Source organism: Myodes glareolus, chromosome 2 (assembly GCF_982192425.1).
Source record: "Myodes glareolus chromosome 2, mMyoGla1.1, whole genome shotgun sequence".
Classification (NCBI taxonomy): domain Eukaryota; kingdom Metazoa; phylum Chordata; class Mammalia; order Rodentia; family Cricetidae; genus Myodes; species Myodes glareolus.
In genome coordinates this window covers 26,229,594-26,249,667 of record NC_142027.1, presented here as the reverse complement: position 1 = coordinate 26,249,667, position 20,074 = coordinate 26,229,594, and the positions used below count along the sequence as shown (strand labels likewise).

Below are 20,074 nucleotides of genomic sequence, written 5' to 3'. Positions count from 1 at the left end.
TACCTTCTTTGAAAAATGAAGGTGCTGGGTGTAGTTTCTTAAACAAAATGAACCAAAACAGGGTGACTTCATCAAAGAATGTCTTAGCTACATTAGTGGAAATTCTGAGATCAATGTCAGTGGCTCACTCTGGTCATCATCCTTCTGTCATAGTCTCTAGACTGTCCTGTTGGAACTTGCTTAGACTGAGTGCGGTTTCAAGAGGCTGCTATTCAAATATTCCAGACCTTTCAGGTAATTTACTTTCCCACACAAGGAACATTTCTCATTGTGTGTGGTAAATACCTACAAGAATGGGCTCTTTTGCATAGTATGAGTACTTCCCGTTATTTTTAAGGAAAACTCAACTTCCCTATTTATCTATTATAAGTTATTATATCTCTTGACAACATTGGAAAGTAGTGGTTTATCTTATAAATAATATTTAGGCTACTTTTCAAAACTAGAAGAGGAAAAATAAGAAATGATATGACAGTTCTAAAAATCAATAGTAATGAAGTGTCTGGCGTCACATTCCTTTAGATGATTTACACAGGGTTAGAAAATATAGTTTAGTTACATTTCTATCACACATATTACAATCCAATCCAATTTATATGCGGTTGTATGTGCATATTTTTTAGTTACATGAGTCTGCATATACATTTACATATCTATTTCTCAAACTCCTTGTAACTATTGCATGGAATTAATACTGAAGGTAGTCAGAAATACTACGAAAGGATATGATGTCATAGCATTACTGTGCAGAGGAGAGAGACTGAGTCTTCTACGTTTCTTTTGTACCTCCCACAATTCCATTAAAGATTCCCTGTGAAGTAGTGAATAGTTCTTATCACTTACAGATGCCCATAAGCAACATTGTCCCTGCTGAATTCACAAGCCTTTAAAGGATGACAGCTCCAATACCAATACCAATATCAAACAGTGACTGATAAGACCCTCAAAAAAGGGAAATGATATATACTGTAATACAGCAATATACTTATATATATAACATTATTAAATTGCATTTTATATGTTTATATATAATAGATATAAACCTTAAATACACACACGTGCACACACACACACGCAGACACACACATATTTATATGTATATATGTGTGACTGAGAAGTAGGCTCGACTGTGTCAAAGGTAGTTATTCCTTTCTGGTTTATAGAGAAGTTCTGATGCTGATCTACTGCACTGCACTTTCCTGACCAACTGGGGCACCTGAAGGCCGGTTTTCAACAAGACGGGGTTGCTAAGGGCTGTCAGTCTGCTCTACGTTATTTCTTTCTTGTGATGACCATCAATGGTACAAAACAAAAACTAATGTTCAGGGACCAGTTTCTATGATATGCCTTTTAGCTGTCTGCCAATGTTTTAAAGCAAGATTGGTTATTTTACAATTTCCATTCTGTCTTGAACTGCTCCTTTAAGATAAAGGGATCCAAAGAAAGGCAGCGGCAGAGGGAAGTAGAACTTAGGTAGTCCACTGAAGTTACTAATTTTCACACCTATGACTATTTTGCAGTTCTTTATGGAATGAGTCCTCGAGTTTTGCATATTCTCTTAAGCTGTATAGCCCTAAAGGGTTCATGTTCATCTACTCAGATCTCATTAATGTGAAAGACTGGAGAAAGATTCTGTTCTAGATTCTGCTCAACTAATTCATCTAATTACAATTTTCAAACATATATAGAGGGGGCACATAATAGTTCATGACTTTTCAATCTTATGTTAGGCAATGCACATAGTATGATCCAACAATAACTGTCATGAAAGTTTATTCACCTAAATACATTTCATTGCTTCTAAAGATTTTGATAATACTGTCCTAAAGGATTGCTAGTCAAATATATTAAATATTGTTATACCATTGCTCATTTGTCCTCAGTATTTAATAGGGTCTTTTGGGGGTGGTTTTAATATTACTCATTAATATTAAAAAATATGAAAGGCCATTTCTCCTTTCATGTGACACATCTCTTCCTGAAGAGTCTCTCAACACTACGTTGTGGGCCCAACATGGCAAAACCTTGCTCAGGTTCTGTCCATGAATGACAGAGTGAAAGGAGACTTCCTGCTGCATCCAAACCACATTCTCTGATGCAACGCTAAAGAAATGGCCACTGATATCCTATGGCCTTTAAACTCAGATGCAGCAGCTGACTGCTCTCACTCTCTCTTTGACTCTTCTACATGTTTCCCTAGGGCCCTTTCAGTGTTATTGCTTTGCCAGCTTCTCGCTCTACTTGGATGTCTAGATTTCTGATTACTTCCCTGAAGAATTAGTTTACATTGATGTACTAAATAAAGCGTAGGTTCTTACTGTGCTAAGAGTCTTTTCTTTCCTACTGACATCTGAGCGAGTCATTAGGCATGCTTTCTGAGACGGAGGGAGCTCACACTGGTTTTCTAATGTGGAGGAATAGAATTTCCTTATAACATTATTCTTATATCACTAATAAAGATGTTAAATCGGACATCGTTCAACGCTGATCTCTAGACATCATTCATCAAATCGTTACATTTCCATCTCTGATTGCCCTTGGGTATTACCACCTCTTAACAAGATATTTCACCTCTACAGAGTGAAAAACAGGTTCTAAGAAACAGCACAAGGTGTTTTAAATGCCGCTTGTTCTCATAGTTAAACTAAAGCAAGGATTTCTGGATGTGAAAATGAATAGAAGTATTAGAAAAGGCTGCTGCTTCAAAAACAAAAAGGATGGATAAAAAATGCATTTTCAAGGGACACTAAAGCTTGGTTTCTCTCTTCGAACAGCCTCCTAGCATCAAATGACAAGCCTCGGGTGTGGCCCACAGGATCCCCAAAGCAGAGCACCTCTTTTACAGATGGAGTCAGTTGATCAACAAGGGTCTTAAGCCTCAAGCAATTCCTATCTGAACTATGCTATATATGTTACATAATGAAAGACGTAAAAAAGACGTCGTGATATTTATACATGTGGCTTCTATAATAATTCATACAAAAGTATCCTATATATAAAATATTCACATATACTTATATCTCTATAAATAATAACTTTGGAAACCACAAAATGTCCTTAACTCCAAGTGCTCTTGGGTAACTAACACCTGCCACCCTTAGCCCTTTCTCATTAGATGTCTCTCTAAACTCTCCAGAGCATGGTAATTAGTTTCTTCATCAAACAAATGGATATTTTGTATCAGACCTGCCTAAACAACACTGAGAAGAAAGACTAATAGCAGGTTTGCACTTCACTATCAAGAGGAACATTGCCAAGGTCTGAGACTGGCTAAATATCTTTCTTTCTTTCTTTCTTTCTTTCTTTCTTTCTTTCTTTCTTTCTTTCTTCCTTTTTTTCGGCAGTACTTCTGGGGATATTTTGGCAGTTTTATTTCACTTGACAGTAGTCACACTTAACAGTTCACAACACACTGTGCTTTGAAAAAGACTATCACAGGTATTGAACATTTAGCAACTTCATTGTCAAAAGCTTGGCCAATGTAGAAGATCTAATTTGCAAAATGGCTAAAGTAGTTTGAAGACCTTTCTTGTCTGCCTTTCCCCACCGTTAAAAGCAGAAGGTATTAATCACTCCATCTCAAAGGCAACTGACTGAAGCTATTCACTGAGTAAGGCATTCTTGCTCATGTGGCCCCATGAATAACTCTCAAGGCTTTCATTATGGCACTGAGTGGACTCTCCACGGCACAGTCACCCTTCAGCAGCTCTCATCCCCTCAGGCACCAGAAGGATTAAGGATAATGGCTGAAAGAAAGCATCATTGGTAAAAACAAAAGTTTTCACAGGAAAAAAAGAGAAAAAGTGGAACCAGAGTGGACACACTGGAGACAAGTCATGATTCATGGCCTGCCCTGTGTTCTCCCCTTTTCTCTCACTCAATACACTCTTTAGTTTTACTGATGGCTATGAAGCAAGCAACCGAGTGCACTTCTCCTAGCAACCAATATCAGCCAGGGAAGAAGGCATGTCCTCTGCGCTAAGAGAAAAACAGAAGAATTTGGCTTCATACAAAGCAGACACATGTTCTCTTGCATTTGATCCCCAATTGATTATCAAGATGGATTCAACAAATGCTAAATAATTTTGTTTTATGTGAATGTGAACAATTCGTCGAACTAAATATCAACTGGTCTACTTGCTATGTCGCTGGCCTTCAAAGGCTGGGACAATCAATTCATTTGGATGCTCAGTTTTCATTTTTCAATACACCCTTTTGGTGTATTATAGCTCAGAAGCTTCACCTTCCCAAATATATCTATTCACTTCTTGGGTCACAACAAATACAAAATTTATGCATGCATTGCCAGAGCAGTCCGTGTTTATAACGTCTAGCATTGAATCCCGGCAGAAATCAGCCTATAAAAGCATTTGTCTGGTTTTATTTGTGTGCTAGTTCAATCCCTGGCTTAAAAAAAATTGAAAAGAAAAGCCCTTTAGAAGAAAAAAGTTGAGTTAACTTGGAACTTAAATTCAACATAAAAAGACATATAACTGAGACCAAAACCTAGAAAATTTCAGAATTTCTAATGGATAACCTTTACAGCTTTTAAAATCTCACAGAAAAGAATAAGAACTCATCTGAACCTGGAAATTTTTCTCCTGGAAATATAAGTAGTCTGTCAAATCATGAGAAAATGGTAGGATTCAAAATCTGCTTTTATTTCTATTCTATACCCATGTGTCTTGACATAAAAACTTATATTTACCTCCCCTCCTAATAAGCACCCATACGCTGTATGAGGGTTTTTTTTCTGATTCTCCTATTTTACATTAAATTTTGAGATCACCTAGGTTTTCACATAGCAGAGATGGGAATGCAAACACTTAGGAGGACACTTTACTTCTAGCTTACACAGTTTCATGAGATCCAGGAAAAACACTTCTTATATGTTTGTTATCTCATTTCTTTTTTTAAAATGATAATGTTACCAAACACACTGACCATTCTTTGGGGAGGAGAGGTCAAATGACAACTTCAATATTTGAAAGCATAGGGCTCATGCACAACCTGAATATTTTTGCATTGCTGGTTTTCAACTTGAAACTAAGGTTGCAAAACTAAATGCAGACTATGGAAGATGCCACATGCCCTTAATTTCAGTACTTAGGAGGTTAGAGCCAGGTGGATCTCTGTGAGTTTGAGGCCACCCTGAACTGCATAGTGGGTTTCAAGCCATTTTTGATCTGAAGACCCTCTTTCTAAAAAATAACAACAAAACCAAAAATACAGTGATAAATATCATGTTGGCATCATCAAAGAAAATTTTCTGTTTTTTCAAATTCTATTTTGAATAAAAAAAATTGCAGCACTGGCCCTGGAAGAGTGCCTGGATTCACTCTTTATTTTCTTCTCTTCTCTTTGACAGACAAGAGTTTTTAAACCAGGTTAACCGGAATGCCCAGTGTAGTGGAGGATGATCTTGAAAGTCTGATAGCCACATCTCTACCCCTTCAATAAGTATGTGCCCCCATACCCAGATTATACAGGGAGTCAAAGCGGAAGTTCCAAGCATACAATGCAAGCAGTCCATCAACTGATATCCCCAGTACTAGTATTTCTTTTTATAGGGCTACATTCTACCCAGACAGGCCTGTATATCCAGTACTTTAGATGCTGAGGTAGGAGGATCACCTTGAATTTTAGATCTGTCTGGGCCACATATTAAGTTCGAGCTGAATTGAACAAAACCATGAAACCCTGTTTGAAAAACAAAAAGTATTAAGATGCTAAATTGACAGTTTTCTCTTGTGTATTTAGTTTCTCCTACAGCCCATAACACGAATGAGAAGGATAGAATAGAATTTGGCTAAGAAAAGTTTCTATTGATGATATTTACGTGAATGTTTGAACACATAGGCTATTGTGTATAACTATGGACTAGTGAAAAGTCTTTTTTAATTGAGTGGATCAAGAACACACTCATGCACTCAGCTTCCAGTAACTACTACACTGTTATCTGACAACATGCAGACATTCACTTTAAAGTTCGCAAGCAAAATGGCTTGCTGCTAAATTCATCTTAAATTTCCCTTAATTTAATGTAATTCTGAAAATTACATTCTAATTTCCACACATATCAACAAATTATTTTAACCATATTGTAGCATTTGCTAGCACTTGAGAACATAGATCAGAAAGCTTTAACCTCTAACCTTGAGTTTTAAAAATATACACATTTTAAAAGAAAAAAATAATGATGTCTCTAATTTGAAAAACCTCCTGTTCTCATGGACATGTTAATTAGTTCTAGCCATGTCAGTAGTTTAGGGCAAATCCCTTAAATCCCAGGCAATTTTAAAGTTGGGAGTGTTGGAATTTGAAGGCAGTGCAATGGAATCCCTGAGTAGTCTCCCATGATCATTAGTTAATTTCTAAAAGGCTTGCGACCAAAAACAAGGCAAAGTATCACACATCAATTGTAGCCACAGACATTTAAAAATGTCTGCTAAAACCACAGCATTGCACAGGGTTTCAGTTCTCAAGGTCAGGAGCTCTCTTGGCTTTTCTTAGCTCCAATTTTAAACTCTAGTTGCTCATAAAGCCAATATAAAGTCGGTTATTAACAACGAGAGAAATGGGAAGCAAATCACAGATTTGGAATATTTGCCCATTTTTTACTTGTATAAATTTATCACTCTATTCAAACCAAAACATGGGCATGGAATGCACATAGTCTGGGCAACAGATCACAACGGTTCTATATGACGGTAAAGTTACAGTTATGGGTATTGCCTAGTCTGATTTTTGTTTCTTTTAAAACCATTCAGCTATAATGTACTCAGCAAGAAGTAAATAAAAGAAGCTAAGAAAGAGGCCTTGGAGAATGAACAGTCAAAGTTCTTGGTTTTAGTTGTGGTCAGTTTTGACTTGTTTGTTTTGTAAGAATCTAAACAATTAGTAATAGAACAACTAGCCCATTCCCTTCCACAGTGATAAGGATATTTTATGTTATTTAGGCCATTTTTTTCTAACACATACAAACAGTCATTATGCAAATCTACATAATAGATAATTGTAAAATGATACTAAAATCAACCTCTTTACTGCCTGAAAGATGATTTAGAAAAAAAAAATTGTAAGATATATTTATTTAGAATTCAATGGGCTTTTCTTACATAAAAATTATCTCCATGGTATTTTTTAAACCATAAACATAGGCAAAACCCACAAAGAATAAGTAAAAAATATTAACATGTAAATGTAAAATGCAAATCCACATGAAACAAACTACAGAACTATACCATCATATATTATTGACTAACAAATATTGTTGTTTGTAGGATGCCCCCCTTATTTACCCCTTTCTGTCATAACACTATTCACTTGGGAATGCTAAGCATTCTGTGGTAGCGTAATGATGCAATGGAAACACATGTCTTAGCATGCCTGTCACAGTTGCATAGGTGTGGTCGCAGATGAGTCCATTTAAGCAACAACAGAAATTCACGTAAGTGATCTGAAGATTCATGCTAAGAAATGCTTACAAAATTTACTGTGAATGTGTATCTGCAATTAGACCAAAGCTAATGTTTGATAGCCAAAATCTTTCCAGTTATTTCCTTGTTTATACACGTCACAAAATAATAATATAATAAACTATGAGTAATTAAAGTATATAACATTTTAATGACTTTTATAAAACATAAGGCATCAATCAGATCATTATTAATTTATTTTTATTTATATATAATTGTTTAATACATTTTCATTTATTCTTCATAAGACTCTATGATAGACCTAAGTGATGGTGGTAGACTTCTTTATTCTGAGCATTGGGAGGCAGGCAGATGCAGATCTCTATGATCTCAAAGCAATTTCCAGGACAGCCAGGGCTACACAGAGAAAGTTTGCATAGAAAAACCAAAACCAACCAAACAATCAGAAAAAAAAATTAGAACAATCATAGAAAGTTCAAATTGCTTGCTCAAACTCAATAGTTTTAATTTATTTCAATACACTTTTTAAATTGAGACAAACAACCTTGAAATTAAGCTAAATTCCTTGCCTCTCCTAATCAAACCTCTGTCCAGTCCATCCTATTCCCATTTCTATTTTTTCTAAAAGATAGTTTTATATTTTTCTCCCCAATTAGACCCTAAATATTAAGTGACCTTTTTATAACAACACTTCCCAGATTGTGTCAGTTAGAAACCATATCGTTTCTTCTTGGTGTTCACACAATCTGTTTAGTGTGTCTTCAAAAACCCATCATCAGACACTGCTTTTGTTACATCTATTTTACTGGTGGACCATTCCTTTTAAGTCCTTCTCTTCAATTTTGAATTATTTTTATAATTTCAATCATATAAATTCTCTTCAATTACAATATAAAGTTTTCCATATTCAATTAACACAAGTGAACTTGACACTTAGCAGAGATTTTATAACTACAAGATAAGGATTATAAAAAGATATAATCTAAGAGGGAGAGCACTCCAGGATTGATATAGCAGGCTCTGTTTTTCTCAATATGTCCAGCAAGTTGACTTGTCTATAAGTCAACACCCAACAAGCAGGTGTTGAATCAACTAACCACAATACTGACAAACCAGTTTTCTTATTGCTATATTCAGAAAGCACCTGATCAAAATACTTGTGAGTCTCTAAAATTCAGTTTGATTCCCATGTGGTGATGTTAAGCTACAACTAAGTACATACATTTTCTGAGTTTTGGGTCTCCATGTATCAAAATAGTAGGGGAAATGTGGTGTATTTGCAAATGAATCTTCTCCCTCTTCAATTTTATCCTTCCATGATCTACATTTCATATTCTTTAGACCATGCTAAGTGGCAAGTTCACTTGCATTAACTAAATGTATAAAAGTTCACACAGCAACTGAAGCACATTTAGAAGGCTAAAATTACAGGTAGAATTCAAAATTCAGACTGCTAGAAATTTAAGACCATATTAAAATATGAAATTATTTCATATCAAATCTTCAATTCTAGCTCATATTTGTCATTCAATAATTTTATTGAAATAAAAGAATATTGAGATCATTCATTGCTGATGAATAATCAGGAGCAGTAGTAGTTCTTTGGGAAATAAAATTATAATTCCTCAAAATGATGAAGAGTAGAGTTACTATATGACCCAGCAATTTCACTCTAGGTTAAATAAAAGCATATACATATACAAAAATCAGTACCTAAATATCCATCAACAGATAAAACAAAATATAAATGAGATAGAATATTATCAGTAATAAAGGAATGAAGTCCTAATATATGCTGTAACATAACATGGATGACTTTTGGAAATATTATGCTAAGGAAACTAGTCATGAAATAAAAATATGAAATGCCATGTATGATTGATATCCGTGGGAGGCCTGCCCTTTTCTGGGGAGGAAAGAGAAGGCTGAGTGGAACTGGTGGAGAGGGGGTGTGGGAGTGGGGACAAGTGGGGAAGGGTGGCTGCACAAGGGATATAATGTATGAGAGAAAAATCAAAAGGAAAATATTCTAAATTAAACTGTAAAACCAAATTAAAATATTATAGAAAGAAACTAGTCACAAAATGTTTGTGTGTGAGTGAGTATGTGAATGTGTATGAGTGTGTATGTTTGTGTGTGGTCTGTGCAAGTATGTGTATGAGTATGTTTGTGCGTATAAGTGTGAATGTGTGTGAGTGTGAAAGTGTGAATGAGTATGTTTGTGTGTGTGGGGGGACTCTTTGTGTGTGAGTCCATACGAGTTTGTTATTTTTCTAACAGTCTAGCATTGCAGTTCTCCCGTTTGAATCCAGTGGTGCACCACTTGATCAAGCTCACAGTATATTTAACATAACTGTTTAAGTGTGAAAAGTAGATGTGATCAAATCACTCTCTGAATGTGGCTGACAATGAGGTCGGACTGAGAAGCCAATGATAATGACACTGGATTTGGATTCTACTGCATGTACTGGCTTTTTGGGAGCATAATCTCTTTGGATGCACACTTTTTTAGACCTGGATGGAGGGGGAGGGCCTCGGACTTTTCACAGGGTAGGGCACTCTGACTTCTCTTAGGACTGGAGAGCGAGGGGGAGGGGGAGTGGGAGTAGTGGGAGGGAAATGGGAGGAGGTGGAAATTTTTAATAAATAAATAAATAAATAAATAAAAAGTAGATAAACTCTTCTATAGGAACAAAATGGATGGAAATGTTTTTAAATATATTTTTAGTGTGGCAGTATATACGGAAGAAGGCAAAAGAGTTGATTCTAGGATTAAAATCATTTTAAAATTTGATTCTTATGAGACTGTACAATTCTGAACTTATATCTAAAATCACCAAACACTGTGCTTCAGTCAGAAACTATATGGCATATGGAAATGTATCTCTATGAGGCTAATTAGGGAAAATATATGCAGATCAAATTTAGAGAGTATCTATTTCAGACTATTTGAGATTTGGAATGAATATCCCAGTTAAAGCTTCTTTAATATTTTCTTAAATCTAGGCTGAGTATCAGTCTAGATGGCTCAAAAGTTAAAGGCAGTGAAGGAGAAACTGACTTCCACAGTTGACTCCTGATCTACAAATACAGACTCTCTATACCCACGTTATCTTGAAATGGGTATACCCATCACCCTATACATAAATTCACAAATAATAAATAAAAATAATATTTAAAATTAAATCAGTGTTTAGAGGTCCCTGATCACGGCAGCTGTGAGTTTGGCAGGATAACTTGTATAATGGGTGATATTACTTTTTAGCTTCTTTCAATAAACTTTTTCAATTATTACAGTATTATATGTTAGGGGTCAATTTGAGAACTTATCTACTTGATTCTACTTCCAAATGAAAGCAATCATTTGCATTTGTTGGTAATATTTTATAGAATTTTAAATGTGTACTAAATGTACAGAAAAATCTCAATTCTTGGACTAGATATTATCACATAAATCAGTGTCTCTTTAAAGTGATGGTGTATAGTTATTGTGGAATAACCGTCAGTGCTATACTAAAAAATACAGTAATGGTCACGTGGGAGGAAAACAAGATGACTGTGGTAAGCATTGTAGAAAATACTCTCTGCTTGCTAGAAAGGAGGTGATTAGAGCAAATGAACAATTCTGTGTTTCTTGTCCAGCAGAAAGCATAACACTGAATAGCCAGAAATCATATTCCTTCTGTTGTTATGCATATTTAATAACTCTATTCATCAATTTCTATAGTTTAAAATGCATACACACACACACACACACACACACACACACACCTTCATATTGTATTTCCTGTGTTGGGTCAAGTTATACAACTCAGCATCTCAAAAGTGCTCAATCAGCACAAGTTCATTTACTCAACAAATATTTGACTGTCGGGTGTCTGTCCTTCAGTGCTTGAGGCATTGGAGACACACCAGTAAACATGACAGTCAAAGCTAAGTCCCCGGCATAAGGGCTTAGGGCAAGAGTCTGGTGACAACCCGATGTCTGGCTATACTTATTGACTGCTGGCAGATGAAGTTCGTGTCTCCTGTTTCTGCATGTATTCAGTACAGAGACACTAACTACCTACTTCTTCCAAACTGTTTTCAGAAATATTTATTGGAAAGACAATCCTAGGCTTTAGAAATTATCAACAGTCTCCTATAAAAACACAAGGTAAATGTGTTTAGAGTCCAATATAATGCAGATGGTATCACCATCCAGGGCAAAGGTTGTACAAGTTACCTTATCAACCATTATGAAATATTCTGTTCCAAGCTTAGAGTTCTTCATAGTGAGGCTAAGCCACTATGTATACCACATCTTTCTGAACACATCCCCAGAGTATTCAGAGCTAGCCAGCAAAAGAAACTGGAAATCAAAAGTCCATCATCTATGACTAGAGAACCTCACATCTCTTGAAAGATCTCCTGTAAGTGTGCCACCCTTAATCTTTGGCTTGCAGATCATCTAAAATGACAGTTCCTTTACATTTTCTAAACCAGACGGTTACAGACACACACACCCTTCTCCAACTGGCGGTGAGCAACATAAAATATATTTTAAAACAGGTAAAGAGGGAAGCCAAATAGTATTTCGAAAGGATAAATTTTAAGTAGGGTATCCAACAGTTAGAATTTAAAACTTAAACACGCCCCAAAGGTCTGAAAGGTGGCACAGTTGGGATACGGTGGGAATTTCAGGAGGTGGGGTCTAATGTGAGGGTATTGGATAACTCTTGTATGATCTTAGAGTGAGACCTCAGCATCTTCCCTTTCTTCTGTTTCGCTTCCTGGTCAGGACACGAGCAGTGCTGTCGTTCCACTTGTTTCTCACATTAATTTCTTCAGTCTTCCATGCCGAGACCATCCGGACCTGCCAGCAAGGATGGAAACTGCGGCAATTCTAAGCTCAAAACACGCCTCTTCTCTTTATATCTCGAGTATCTCAGTTTGTTATCTTAGTAATGGAAAGGTTTTTCTTTTTCACGTCCGTGTTTCCAAAGGCATCATATTGGAATAATGACATTATTAAATAATTGGAAAAACTTTACCAATACGAAGATCTGGATAAGGGCATTTTCTTAAGAGAAAACATCAAATACAAAGGCCTCAAGTCACCTAAAAGACTTCACCCAATGTTCGGAATCAGTATTCTAGATAGATAATCTGACCCATTGGAGACTAATAGGTAGAAGACAGTCGAAACTCAGTTCCCATATATCTGTGCCAGGCCTGGTGGAAGCCATGAGCAAAGAGCAACAGGCAAGTATACCTGTCATTTACATGTGTTCTAAAGGGCCCATTGGCTTAGGTATGGAGAACTAGGAAGGGAAAGGTGAAGGGATACTTAACAAAAGTGATAAATTAGCAGGTATGTATTAATAAAGCAGAATGAATAATTGCAGAATCTGGATAAAATTTGATATTCATTGAAAATTATTTTCAATTTAGTGTGTATCTAAAATTATTCATAAGATATTGGGAAAAAATCACAAAATCAGGCTAAGTTTCATTGTTTTGTAAGGAGCTAGATATCAGCTAGAAGAATAAGTCAAAAATGGCTCACTGTTTGGATCATAAAAAATGAAAATAATGACACCATTTTCTTAGATGGAAACAATTACAAAATGAACATGTTTTATCTTGGGCTTGAGTTTTCCATTGTGTCAGTCGTAGTTAAGCCAAGATATCACATAGTCAGAGGGACCTGGCAAGCATTGCTCCAGGAATTCACGATATGCTGAGTATAGACACATAAAGATGAATTCTCAAGGTCTCCAACTCTTCTATGAAATGATTAGGCAATTTGAAAGGCACTTTTCGAGCCTAAATATGGATAAGATGAAAGATTATAAGGAGTGGCTGAAATGAAGAAGGAAACAAAAATAACTAAGGCCTAGTGACATCAACACTATTCTGAATTACAGATAGGTAGTAGGAGTGGGTATGGTGCATGCCACAGTTTTCCATATCCATCTTGGCATAGCACCATGCTAAAAGACTCAACAAAGAATTTTGTAAAACTTTTTCCTCAAAAGATTATGATCATTCAGTTATACTTCATTCAATATTTCTTTAAGAAGAAAATTAATACCATGTCATTTATTGATTGAAATTGACAGGTCTGTACCTGGAGAAACTATAGAAGACATGACATTTGTATTATTTAAAATTAATTCTATAAAGTGGTATTTTATAAGATTCTACTTCTGCTTGAACTCGGATCTTGAATTTAAGTTTCTCTAGTTTTGAAAAATATAGTATATATACATAGCAAGTTTATTTAAAATTATATAGTTTACTTAAAGTAAAGTGAGAATGGGTAAACCAATTGTAAATATACTTAAGACCAACAACTATTAATTTACACCCTTAGATACAGATTTTATCAGTTATCATTTAATAAAGACTATCAACAATCTTCTCTCTTCAAATGTCTCTAATTCCAATACATTGTCAAAAATATATAGAAAAAGAATAAAAAAGAAGGAAAGAAGGAAGAAAGGAAGGAGGAAAGGAGTAATGAGAAGAAAGTAGAGGGAAGGAGGCAGCAGTAAAGAAAAATAAGAAAGAAGGTAAGATGAACTGCCCCCCCTTTCATATATTGTTCAGAAACCAAATTGCTTATGGAAAGCAAACTCATCTCTTGCTTCTTTGACTTCATAATTATATACTCCTAATATAAATACATATGCACACATGTATACCCATATGTACCCCCCCAGAGGGGAAAATACAGAGGGAGGGAGACAGTGAGAAGCCCATCTCCCATTATGTATTATCCATAGTTAAGCCATTTCCATACTTATCTATACTTTTACTGTCAAAGATGCTATTTTTTACAAGCTGCCCAGGAGGAAAATGACAAGAGCTGGGGTTTTTGTGTGTATAATCATGACTTTTACTTGAAGATTTTCTTGTTTAATGTTCTAAGTAATCCTTTTGGTTTATGGTCCACATGTTGCATAGCATCAAAGGTTATTCAAACAAAGACAATTCAAATGTGATATTACTGCTTAGCTACAAGAACAAATTTCAGGTTACTCATGTGCAATTCAAGCTCTGAAATGGGCTACATATGGCTACGATAATGAGCCCATTACTGAAAGAAGCACTTTAGCAAAATGTATAAACCTATGCGAGATTATGCATCTGCCCTGCACACACATTATCTTTATCTCCCCAAATACCACGTGTGTCATGTCATTTAAGAATAGGTAAGGAGGAAAGAAGAGAAAAGCATTATCATTGTAAAAACACCATTCAGAAGATTTGAAAAATATGAAATTGATATATGGAATGGGATGGTAATTTAAAATCTTATAACCATTCTAATTTTAACCCTATAACTGATTTTAAAACTACTATGATTTCAAAACAGAATCTACTAAACAAAGGCTAAACTCATTACACATTCCATATTATTGGGGGCAAAACCTCCATATGGCTATTAATCTGTTTCAAATAAAAAAATACTTTCACATCAAAGATTTTTTTAAAAAGTTCATCTGCAGTTTTCAACTAACTTAAAATATTTATTTTTTATGGCTTGTTATAGGGAAAAGATTCTGAAAACTCATAAATAATATTAGCACATATTTTCTATGAGGAGGCAAAACTCTAACATTTTTTTCATGCACTATAAAAATGCACATATAAATAACCCACCAAGCAAATTTTAATGCAAATCTATGTATCATTTGTCACTGAATAAAATTAATTTCTATGTTGAGCACAAGGATAGTCAGTATATCTTTGGAATGGTACAAGCTTCTGTAAATTTGAAATTCATGTGGAAAATAAGCCCATAGCACCAAGAAGGACAAAAAGTAAATAAATATCACAGAATCCAGGAAGGCAGAGCGCTTGGAGGTGCTGTGCACCAGTTTCCTCATTGGATATGTGACTGCAGGTCCCAAGCATTGAAACGGCCTAGATGGCAGTATTGTCCACATCCCAAATTTTCAACAATCCACATCGAAGAGCTGTCACCGTTCTGAAGTATCAAAGACAAGCCAATGTCAAATGTATGGTTGCATGCGAACTCAGAAAATGTGTCTATAATTGCTTTTGATCCCAACCCAGCAAGTTTTACATATATGAAATTGAACATTGTCTCTTCAGCCTTAAGTCTTTTACCTGTAGGCATTTCTCATTTTATTACCATGAACTCTCTTGCGGATGGTCCAGACACAAAAACTGCCTCCTTATTTTACAACGGGAAAGCAGAACAAAGGTTCTAGACATATCTTCAGAGAAGGAAAGTAAGGAGGAGGAGGAGAAAGGAGATGAGGGGGAAGGCAAGCAAGAGGAAGATGGAAAGGACAGAGAGAAGGATAAAACAGAAAAGAGGGGGGCAGAGTGCGTGAAGCAGGGAGAGAAAAAAAAAGAGGATAGAAAAGGTGTTCTCACTGCTGCTCCAGCACACTGGTTAATTGCATTTGCTTCATACATCTCCAAACACCTTGGTACATTAATTACGTTCCGTAACACCAAGCTTTCCAAATTCCCTCTGTCACTTCCACTAAGCAATTTAAGTGTATTCTTCCTCGCGACTTTGATTTTTTTTTAATGGTGTTAATTCTACAGTTGAATACATAGTTTATAAATACATTGGTATAGGAAAGTCTTAATACGATAGTCTAGCATATTTAGAATATATAAACCTTTTTATTAGGATGATATCCAAGTATGGTCAAAGCAAACCTGTTAGAAATGATAATGCACGAATAATGATTGCAGACATGATTATAGAAATTACCACAGTGTCACTCATAGTGATCAAATTCTAAGCTTCTACTTGGGAGGGAAGGAAAGAAATGTGCACACAGACACCCCTCCCAGATCCCTATCACTGTGGGGGGGGGATGTTGAACTCATATATTCCATTCCACAACTGAAAACAGCCACTTGACAGTTGGTAAACTCATCTCATCTGCATTGCCTTGTGTTTATAGCTCGTGTCCTTTTCAGTTGTACTTAGGTTCTGTAAAGTAGCTTCTAGACACAAAGTTAGCTTCTGCAGATGGGCAATACTAGACAATGTCCCAAGCAATAAATTCGAAGGAAAGTTTATCTAGCAACATTGTATCTTGATTTCTTAAGTATTTGAATTAATATACTTCAGAGTCTTTATAAGCACAATAATTATTTCCATGCTCAGTTCCTTGGAATGGGGTGAGTGGCTTAGTACACATTGTATAAAGAACATTTGCCATTGATATAAAAATGAATGTCCCAGAAGCCAACACCATTTTTTTTTTACTGTCAAAGAACAAACCCATAATAAGTTCACAATTCTTAATCCTTCTCATGCAAACAGTACAGATGGATTTTGTACTAATCTCCCAAGACCCAGCCAGTCAGTGAGCATAGCCCTGGAAACTGACTGTGAACAAAAGCAGGAGAGCCAGAGGTAGATCTGCCGGCTTGACAGAGTGACCCAACCTAGAGGGAGACACCTACAGCACCTGTTCCAAGTCCCCATTGTGTTTGTCCACTGGGGACCCAGCTGAGGGCTCCCAGCTTGCAGCCAGCCCCTAGTGGATACTGCCTCCTTCCTGGAGCCTCGCCCAGTCCCACTTGTGACAGTTTTCTCGCTGTGATCTGAATCCTTCATTCTGATTTCATGCCTGGATAGCATTCACGGACACACAGGTGACACACTTTGAACCTTGAGGTGCCCAGTATCAAATCCCTACTCACTGAATGCACCTGGAAGTAATCAGCTACCATAGTTCTGCTGCTGAATGCCTAAGCCAAAGTTTAGATGCGAGAACAAACACCAAATAGAGAGTGGCCACAATCATGCTGAGTCCTTTTAAGACATTGTCTTTAATGGTTACTGTTCTAAGCTGGAAGTCTATCATTTATTGTAAAACTCCTCAATTAATTGAGTACAGTAACAACAATAGGTGACTATATTATGTTCCCCTAACAGCAGGTTAGAAACAAAAGACTTGGCACCTCTGCCCCTGAAGAGCCTGGGCATGGCCAAATCACACTACCAACCACAATGACATTTTATTTAAAAGCCACAACAACCTCAGAAAGAAAAAGGGGTTTATAACTCACCATCAATCTGAATGCAGAGAAATCCAAAGAGCAATAGTAGTGTAAACATCAGCGGACTCATTTTGACATATGAAAAAAGGATCCCGATTGTTTAAGAAATCAATCCCAGAGAGCAGAAGTACAAAAATAAGTATCAAAAAAAGAGGTAGGTCCGAAGTTTAGACTTTCCTAGAGATTAATTAAGGTCAAGAGGAGCAAAATGGCAACATCAGAAGCTGTTGGCGAAGAGTTCTGACACGGGACAGGTTGGTAGCCATCCGAGTGAACCCCAGGGATCCCAGAGCTGCTGTGCTTCCACAGGCTGGCTTCCGAAATTCCCACAAATTCAGCCCAGCCGGCGGAACTATTCACGTGCGTCCAGCCCTGTCTCCTTAGACTCCATTGCAATCCAAACACAAGTTCTTTCTTCAGAAGTCAAGAAGATGACGGGGGACAAAAAAGACCTAATTCCTAGAAAGTGTTCCACAAACTTGCCAACGCGCTGCCGAACAACCATTGGCCTGCCCACCGGGTTTTCTCAGCCCCCGGGTCTCCTTCCCCGTAGCAGCACCACTTCGCGGAGTTTTGTTTGGGTTGTTTTGCTTTCACTTAACTTCCATCCTAAGGATGTGTCAAAGCAGCACTTTGTGAGCCGGCCCTCTCCTCTGCAGCCTCGTCGCCTCCCTCGGAGTCTCTGGTTTCCAAAAGGAAGGAAAGGGGGAAAAGCAGGACGGCTGGGGTGGAGAATGGGAACTCCTACGTGGTGAGGGAGCGTGGAGGGAGGCGAAGAGAGGGAGCAAGGGAAGAGGGAGGGGCTGGGCTGAGGCCGAGGCCACCCCCAGGGGCCGCCCCGGAGCGAGTTGTGGGTGAGCGGCTGTGGGTGAGCGCCGCTAGACTAGGGAGTCCCGGACTTGGGAGCCCTAAGGATGCTAGCGCTTGGTCCAGCCTCCGGGAGCCCTCCTGACTCCAGCCCCTTCCCGTGCAGCCGCGGCTTTGGCAGCGGAGGCTGCGCTGCGTCCGCTTCCTCCAGCAGCTGCCTAGGGCTGGAAGGACTTGGAGGAGGGAAAGCGAGGAGGCAGGATAGGAAAGAGGAGGAGGAAAGAGCTGCTCCGAGTAGGTCCCCGGATGGGGGGTGGAGGATGAGGGGTGCACCCAGATCTCCACCTCCACCGGGTCACCCTCCCGTGCAAGGGGCAATAGCCTGCCCCTGGGTCCTCGAAGCTGGGGTAATCGGGCAAGCGATGAGTCTTAGGGGGGACGGAAATGAACCAATGTGGAAACGCCGCGGGCTAGAGAGGACTACGATTAGCCATCAACTCTTTCCCGTTCCAGGAGCCTCCCGGGTGTCCCCCTCCTTCCCTCCTCGGGAGGGGTGAGGTGGGCTTCCAGCCTCCTGCTCCTCATGCGGCCCGTTTAATGGGCAGGTAATTTTCTCGGTGAGTGATTTCATGGAAGCCCTTCCTAATTATTCATCTCTCCGTCTGCTGGAGCAGCACAGGAGCTTTTCTAGAAAAAGATGATCTTCCAGGACCCCGGGCACAGCCTCATTCCCCGTTAAAATCACACACCGACACACACATACACATACACACACACACTTTAATTTAGTAGAAAGGAGAAGCTGGCCAACAGAGAGGACAAGAAAGGAGAGGGGATGAAACATAAAGTACCTATTGGAGTAGAAAGGTTTTGTGTACATACGTCCTATGTGTTGTAAGAGAACCGTTCAAAAATAAGCGGTGTGGGGCGGGGGGGGGGGGCGGTGTCTCTAACCTCTTTAGGCTTGTTTTAGCCAAGATCTACAGCTAGCAGCGGAATCCCCAGGAGGCGGAGAGAGGCGAAGGGTTGGAATCCCGCTAATGTTGTTCGGTTGCCTCCTGACCTCCCAACACTGAGCGTAAATTCGGGACCTTGTGATAAAATAGTTCTTGCAGAACGCTCTTGGAAAAGAGGAGGTCCAAGATCAAAGCACTTGGAGGAAGTGGTTTTCTAGGGCCTTCGCCCTCTCTAGCACCTCGAGAAGGAAATTTGGAAAGTGGGCTCTGATTTAAGAATGCTGATAACTCAACTAGACTAACGGTGGCTCAAGAGCGGAATTTCAGCCCAAACACGATAAAATCGGCACATTCCAAACAAAAACTCTGTTGGGTGCTGGAGATAGTTAGAGAAGTCCACTTTAAATCAGACGGAAGTCATTTTCTAAGGTGCCCTGGCGTGGCCGGTGTGGCCGAGCCCACGTGTGATCATAGCCTCGCTGGTAGCTGTTTGAAGCTTGTTCAGGTGACTGTAAAGCTTCTGACAGAAACTCAGGCAAGGTCCCTGAGCACAGCGAGCCTCTGCTAGGCGAGTCTTTAGTTCCCCCTACTGGAAAATATTAGGAAAGAGACTGAGGATATTTGAGGAGCCTTTTGTTCGCTGGGATGTATGTTGTTGCCTCCCCTGAACTAAGTTCTCTTTTGCTTATAATGCGAAACCAAACAATGAGAGATCTCACGGCACTCCTGCAGAACTGCTGCCTATGGCACGGAAACTATCGGAAAAGGAGTGAACTAAGTCGTGCTTCTCGTGAAGCTCCCAAGGTCATGGCTGCAGTTTTGAAC

At 38.2% G+C, this 20,074-nt stretch overlaps 1 protein-coding gene across 16 annotated transcripts in view; it reads right to left on the bottom strand.

The window, feature by feature from the left end:
- The window catches only part of Robo2 (roundabout guidance receptor 2), a 1,551,815-nt gene that overhangs the window by 500,174 nt on the left and 1,031,567 nt on the right, over nt 1-20,074 (bottom strand). The window contains exon 1 of one of the 16 annotated variants that reach the window (XM_048422501.3): nt 17,496-18,275. The exons of the other annotated variants lie outside the window; for them this stretch is intronic. Within the exon in view, the coding sequence (XP_048278458.1) occupies nt 17,496-17,556 (61 nt within the window). The 5' untranslated portion in view covers nt 17,557-18,275. Of the gene's footprint in view, nt 1-17,495; nt 18,276-20,074 lie in introns of those variants that run through there. 16 annotated transcript variants of the gene reach the window in all.